The 7,297-nt window shown below is 41.2% G+C and overlaps 1 protein-coding gene across 1 annotated transcript; it reads left to right on the top strand.

Annotated features, from left to right (window-relative positions):
• The first annotated feature begins 3,024 nt into the window (after window positions 1-3,024).
• On the top strand, window positions 3,025-3,507 carry LOC143529494 (uncharacterized). The gene has a single exon (XM_077025272.1). The coding sequence runs from the start codon at window positions 3,025-3,027 to the stop codon at window positions 3,505-3,507; it is 483 nt and encodes a 160-aa protein (XP_076881387.1).
• The last annotated feature ends 3,790 nt before the right edge of the window (window positions 3,508-7,297 follow it).

The following is a 7,297-nucleotide window of genomic DNA, read 5'->3' as shown; positions in this document are numbered from 1 at the left end:
GTTATGTGCATATTTATAAACCGATTCACAATTAGCGTACATGTTAATATTATTCTTGCATATTGTTTATTAATATACGTGAACTTGCTTGCAACGTGTTTACTATTCTTATGGTGGAAGTTACGCAAACGAATACACATACACATAGTGGGAGGGTCCGACGGGACGTACCTACGCCGTCTAACGTTATGACTTCGGTTGTTCGTAAGGTGGTTCTCATTTCCCCTATTACTGGCCTCGGCTAAAGGAACGGAAGGACGACATTAATTGAATTCATTTACTTTACGCTTGAATATTTATTACATTACGAATGTTGAATCGTGCCTTTCATATATATGTATACTCAAAAACTTATGAAAACTCACCAACTTAATTGTTGACAAATATATTATTTTCAACGTACTACAGGTTGAATCGATAGCATGCTAAAGATGAAGATCATTAGTATACCTTATGATATTTGAATAAAGAACTTATTTATTGTTTTGATGAAGTGTTTCTTTTTATTTTTAATTATTAATAATTGTGTACTTGTTACGTTATGAAATGAAATGATATAATTATTACCGCTTTAATAGTGTTACGAGCTATGAGTGATCTGTACGTTACACCCAGACGTATTCCGCTTAAAGCCAGGGTGTTACAGATTGGTATCAAAGCCGTAACTATAAGATAGGTTGTTAGACGTATCGGCCTAGTATAGTTATAGTTTATTTTAGGGCCCTGAATTGCATGTATACCCTATGTGCTATGTGCCAGCACTTTTATTAAAAATTCATTCATACGCTCGAATTTATTATGTTTTATAGCTTCACCTATACACATATTCATACACAAATTCCAAGGCTTATGCCTAAACATTTATTTTATTTCTACTTATTTATTTATTTTATTTAAAAAAAATGATTTTCAATCCTCTTAAAGATGGTTCTACGTGACGGGTATGTCGTAACTAGAAGGGTGACACACTTGTTTTTCGAACCCTTGACACCAAGGATTTTAAACCTAAGGATAAGCAATGCGCATAAATCCCAATCAGACGCAGGACCCGGTTGCTTACCTGGAGGGTTCGAAAAGGGTGTTGGAACTTATTAGGCCAAATCATACCACACCAAACGTCATATGAACCGTAACTTTAAGTTGTCAAAGGTGGCCATTTTCCTTTGTGAATAGAGAATGTTGCACTCCTGCTCTTAAATTACATACAAGTTATGATTTCAATATAATTTTCATGTGATTTTAGTATTATCAAATTTTATTTTTTTTCTTTCTTATTTTTGGTTTAAGTATTCCACTTCTCGAAATCGTCACTCGATAACTCACGAGCGTAGTACTCTCTTTTCAGCATGTCTTCTCGTTTTCCTCGTCATCCCGTAAGAAACTCTAGCCGCAAGATGACAGCCCAAATCACTAAGCAACTGGCTGTTGTACTCCCGGAAATGGTGGCTAAAATGCACCAAACCATTGCTTCCAATTCGAACTCAGCCACTTCGGGTTCGAACTCTAACTCTTGTCGATACAAGACCTTCACCGATACGAATCCTCTTAAGTTTGATGGCTCTAAAGGTGCCACTGCCCTACTGGAATGGTACCAAAGTATGGAGAGCACTTTCCTCCATATAGAATGTCCCGAGGACAAGAAACCACGTTTTGCTTCAAGTGTCTTCAAGAAAAGAGCCTTAACTTGGTGGGTGCAAGAAAAATTCACTCGTGGTGCTGATGTAGCCATGGCCTTGCCATGGGAGGAACTTAAGGGAATCGTTACCGAAGAGTTCTGTCCACCCAATGAACTCATGAATCTTGAGGTGGAATTTTGGAATCTTAAGCAAGAGGATGGTGATAACGCTACTTACACCGCTCGCTTCAATGAGCTTAGCATCTTGGTGCCACATCTTGTCACTCCTCTCTCTCGTGGGATTAGCAAGTATATCCGGGGCTTACCAAGAAAAATCCAAGACTCGGTTCCAAGCAGTGCTCCCAAAACTCTTCGCGAGGCGGTTGTCCTTGCTGCATCCTTGTCTGACAACCACGTTAAGGCGGGAACCCTCAAAGGCAGCAAGATGACTGTTGAGAAAACCGACGCTGAACCTTCCAAGGAGGTCAAGGACGAAGCCAAACCCAAACCAAACCGCAGCAACAACAACAACCATTCCAAGAAACGAAAGCAAAACTATGCCTTAACCCAACAAAACCCACCTCAACCTCAATACCAACAAACCCAAACCCAAAACCTTCAAGCTCCACCGCCAAAGAAACCTTACAATGGACAACACCCGTTTTGCCAAATTTGCCAACGACACCACCAACTCGGCATCCCATGCCTACAATGCACCCATTGTGGACTTTTGGACACCTGCTAAGCGCATGCTTCGAACTCATGCGTACCCAACCAACCCTCACCAAACCACTCCGCACTCCCCACGCTTTCAACCAAAACCGTGTTTTAACTCAAGCTCAACCTATTGCTCAAGCCTACCCCACCCCTTGAGCATGTTTCAATTGTGGAGATCCTATTCATTTCCGCAACGCGTGTCCCCGACTCGCATATCAAGTCCAAATGGTCGCTCCGCCTGTGTACCCTGCGCAAGCCTATCAAGTTCAGGCATTTCAACCAGTTCCGCAACTTATGGCCAACCAAGCTGTTCAACAGGTTCCAGCCAATCAAGCCTCGAATTCTCAAGCTACACCAGTCGTCCCCAATGCTCGTGGAAGGGCATTCGTGATCAATGCAAATCAAGCTCAGCATAACAATGATGTGGTGAACGGTACGTTCTTGGTTAATAACGTGTATGCATCCATTTAATTCGATACCGGTGCCGATATGAGTTTTGTGTCTTTTGATTTTGAGCCTATGCTTTCGTCGTCTCGTTCTAAACTCGAAAGGTCCTTTACGGTTGAAGTCGCAATGGTAAAACTATCTTGATTGACTCGGTTATTTGTGGTTGTACTCTAAATCTCAACGACTATGATTTTTCTATCGACCTCGTTCCCATGCAACTCGGAAGTTTTGATATCATAGTAGGCATGGATTGGCTAGCTCAACACCGTGCCGAAGTCGTGTGCTTTGAGAAGTATATTCGTATCCCACTAGACGACGATTGGATTTTGCGTATTTTCAGTGAAAATCCTTCCAATGGGCTTAAGCTTATGTCGTGTACTCATGCCCAAAAATACGTACGTAAAAAGTATGTGGCTTTTCTTGCCAACGTCTTGGAAAAGAAACAAGAAAATAAGTCAATAAAAGACATTCCGGTAGTTCGTGATTTCCCCGAAGTTTTCCCTGAAGACGTTTCTAGTTTAACTCCTACTCGCGAAGTGGAGTTCCGTATTGACCTTGTGCCTGGTGCGAATCCCATCGCCAAAGCTCCTTATCATCTCGCACCTTCGGAAATGCAAGAGCTAGCGAGTCAACTCCAAGAACTCTCTAGCAAAGGTTTCATCCGCCGAAGGTCATCACCTTGGGGCACACCTGTACTTTTCGTTAAAAAGAAAGATGGTTCTTTTTGAATGTGTATCGGTTATCGTGAACTCAATAAACTCACGATTAAGAACCGTTACCCCTTGCCTAGAATTGACGACCTTTTCGATCAACTTCAAGGCGCATCTTGCTTTTCAAAAATCGATCTTCGTTTGGGTTATCACCAATTGCACGTTCATGAGGATGATATATCTAAAACCCGTTTTCGAACTCGTTACGGTCATTACGAATTTATGGTTATGCCTTTCGGCTTAACTAATGCACCTGCGGTGTTTATGGACCTCATGAACCGCGTATGGAAGCCTTATCTTGATAAGTTAGTGATCGTATTTATCGACGATATTCTCATTTACTAGAAATCTAAAGTTGAGCATGAAAAGCATTTGCATGATATCCTCTTGTTGTTGAAGAAAGAACAACTTTTTGCCAAGTTTTCCATATGTGAGTTTTTGTTAAACGAAGTTCAATTCCTTGGCCAAATTGTTAATGAAAAAGGCATTCATGTTGATCCCGTTAAAATTGAAGCCGTTGAAAGTTGGAAGAGCCCGACTTCACCTATTGAAGTTCGATCCTTTCTTGGTCTCGCTGGTTATTACCGTCATTTCATTTTGAACTTTTCCAAGATCGCTTTACCCCTCGCCACCTTAACTCATAAGGGTAAACCATATGAGTGGAGGTCTAAGAAAGATGAAGCTTTTCAAAACTTGAAGCGTATGCTTTGCGACACTCCTATCCTAGCCCTTCCCGAAGGAAACAAGGATTTTGTTGTCTATTGTGATGCCTCGAATCAAGGTCTTGGTTGCGTTCTCATGCAACGAGGCAAGGTCATCGCCTATGCGTCACGACAACTTAAGGTTCATGAAAAGAATTATACGACACACGACCTTGAGCTCGGTGTTGTTGTTTCGCGTTGAAAACTTGGAGACACTATTTGTATGGGACGAAATGTGTGGTATTCACCGACCACAAGAGTCTCCAACATATTTTTGACCAAAAATATTTAAACATGAGGCAACGACGATGGGCTGAACTTCTGTGACTACGATTGTGAAATACGTTACCATCCCGGTAAAGCAAACATAGTAGCTGATGCCCTTAGTCGCAAAACCCATGTCAAAAGAATTCTTCTTCTAAGTGTTGTTATCCAGACCGATCTTCAGCTACGTATCTTCGAGGCCCAACACATCTCTGTCACTGAAGGAAATTTGTACAAAGAGATGTCGTGTGGTGCTGAACTCCAACTCGAAACCAAGCGTGATGGTTGGTTCTATTTTCTTAACCGCCTTTGGGTCCCAGATCGTGACAATCTTCGAATGTTTATAATGGAAGAAGCTCACAAGTCACGATATTCTATCCACTGTAACATCCCCAAAATTTTGATCCAAATTTGACAACTTAGGAAAGTTGAGGGATCAAAGATAATACCAGGTCAAATCATGAGAAAATATTAAATAAGGAAATGTAAGAAAAATAAGGAAATAAAAATATTTCCTAAGTTAAAGTTTACTTACATGAAATGAAATTCCATCCCACATTGGAAGATGTAAGAAAGTGGAAGCATTCCACCAAGGTATAAATAAGGGAAATGGAATCCATCCCACATTGGAAGTGGTAAAGAAATGGAAGCTCTTTATAAGAGATAGAATTTCCATAGTTATATTCTTTTATGAATATCATGCACCAAGTGGTCCTAGCGGAGGGTGCGTAGCACCCGACGCGCACGCGCACGGGCTCGGGCTCGGGCGAGGACGAGGACGATGGCGAAGGCGACGACGAAGGCGATGGGCGCAATGTGGCGCTTTGATGGCGCACTTTGCACTTCGCATCGCCGCGAGCCGCCTTAGTATTTTTGGACAACGAGAATTAGACTAGAAATGACAAGCTATCAAAGATGAGGGACTAAAAGTGAAAAATAATATTCAGGAACCCATCGCGCTACGCGATGAGTCCAAGAAGACGGCCATCGCGTATCGCGATCTCTGGTGACACGTGGAAGCAGGGCATGACACATGGCAGACGTGTCAGGCCACGTTTCAACACGTGGCGGGCATGCAGAAAGGTACCCGTCGTGATACGCGACGGTGTTGAAAAGGGGACCCATCGCGTATCGCGATGGGATCCAATTTTGGCTATAAATAGGGAGGCTCACGGCATTTCTCATACACACATTTCTACTCTCTCTCTAGATTTTTACCCTCTCTACCTCGGTTTGCGTGCCGAACATCGTTTTGCGTGCCACAGACTAGACAAATAACACATCGTAATCCGTACCATAAACCCGGCGTTTTCCTCGAAGTGCGTGCCACCCAAAAGTAACCCGACATTCCGTCTCGAAGTACGTGCACGACCCGACGACCGAACATTTCCTCGATTTGCGTGCCAAAGAAGGTGGATCAAGAACGCCTCGAGAAACGTGCGTATAGAGTAGAAGTGCTCCCCGTATAAACTCAGGAATATCTAACTCCGAATACCCGTGTGAGGTAAGGGGTTCTGCCTAAGTTATTATTATATTATTGTAAATGGCTTAGACCATAGTCGGAGGAATAGCCGAACCTTGATTACGATTAAGAATAATATAACTTTTCTTAAGCAAAGGTTATAATCAAAATATATTTCTTATGACTAACAAATATAATACAAGAGATTAATGAAATTAATGTTTCTTCTTGAAGAAGAAACTCAGTATAGACGTTTCTTCTTGAAGAAGAAACGTAGCATATAAATGGTAAATAAAGAAAAGGACTAAAGGTCCAAATGTTTTCATCAAGGTTAAAGCTATACGAAATAGACTAAAGGTCTAAAGCTAGATTGACGATCTAGTTATTTATACAAAATGTTATTCTCGTACTACAGGTCCGAGGTAACAAAACAAGAAGAGGAATCAGAAAACAGGAATCAGTATCAGAAACTGATTATAAACAGAAAAGGTGAATACGCCCCAAACCTTTTATACTAAGTCAGAATGTATACTCTGCTTAAGAGTATACATGTGTCTGGATCCAAACATACATGGTGACTCGGCATTTCCCCGAGGCCATGCATATCATCAACATGCCTCTGAAGGTCTACGGGACTGTTCAGAGAAATGATATTGTGTATATAATTAATTGTACAAGGTACTTAGGGTAATTTGATCCCAATTTAGTTGGGTGCCTAATGAGTAGTCACAAAGGTATTATTGTTGGTTTCACAAAGGTATTGAAAAGATATTTTAGAGTTAGCGTTATTCACCAGCTTTGTGCTGACGTATTTTCCCACCCATGTTACAGGGAAACAAGAAAGGTTAGAACAGAAAAGCAAGAAGGAATAGAAGATTGGAGTTATAGTCATTAGATGCTATCTGATGGCTCAGATATTTTATTTGGAAATATTATAAAAGAGTTATGTTTTCCAAGAAATGTATTTGAAATATCAAACGGGTAATTAAACCCAAGTTTTTAATAAGTTTTCAATATAATAATATTTTACTAAAGACTTCCGCTAAAACAAACCCGCAACTCTGATATATTTACAAAATAGGTACCAACTTGTGGTCACACGCCTAGGCCCTAAAATGGGGGTGTGACAACCCGGTGCGGATAAAATGTATTTCGACCTTCGAACTACTTTCTAGTGGCCCAGCATGAAGAAAGATATCGCTATCTATGTCGGAAAATATTTAACTTGTGCTAAGGTAAAAGCCGAGCATCAAAAACCTGCTGGTTTGCTCGTGCAACCTTTTATTCCAGTCTGGAAGTGGGAGAACATTACGATGGACTTCGTCACAAAGCTTCCAACCACCAAGAGGCAACATGATAGCATTTGGGTAATCGTCGATCG

This window comes from Bidens hawaiensis, unplaced genomic scaffold (assembly GCF_021521415.1).
Source record: "Bidens hawaiensis isolate Kalapana, Puna unplaced genomic scaffold, B.hawaiensis_p1.1 tig00008563_1, whole genome shotgun sequence".
NCBI lineage: Eukaryota > Viridiplantae > Streptophyta > Magnoliopsida > Asterales > Asteraceae > Bidens > Bidens hawaiensis.
Note: the sequence above shows the minus strand (reverse complement) of the source record. Positions and strands in the feature narration are given on the sequence as shown.

Coding starts and splice junctions, on each gene's coding strand:
- LOC143529494 (XM_077025272.1), top strand. CDS start 3,025: ATGGATTGGCTAGCTCAACACCGTGCCGAAGTCGTGTGCTTTGAGAAG.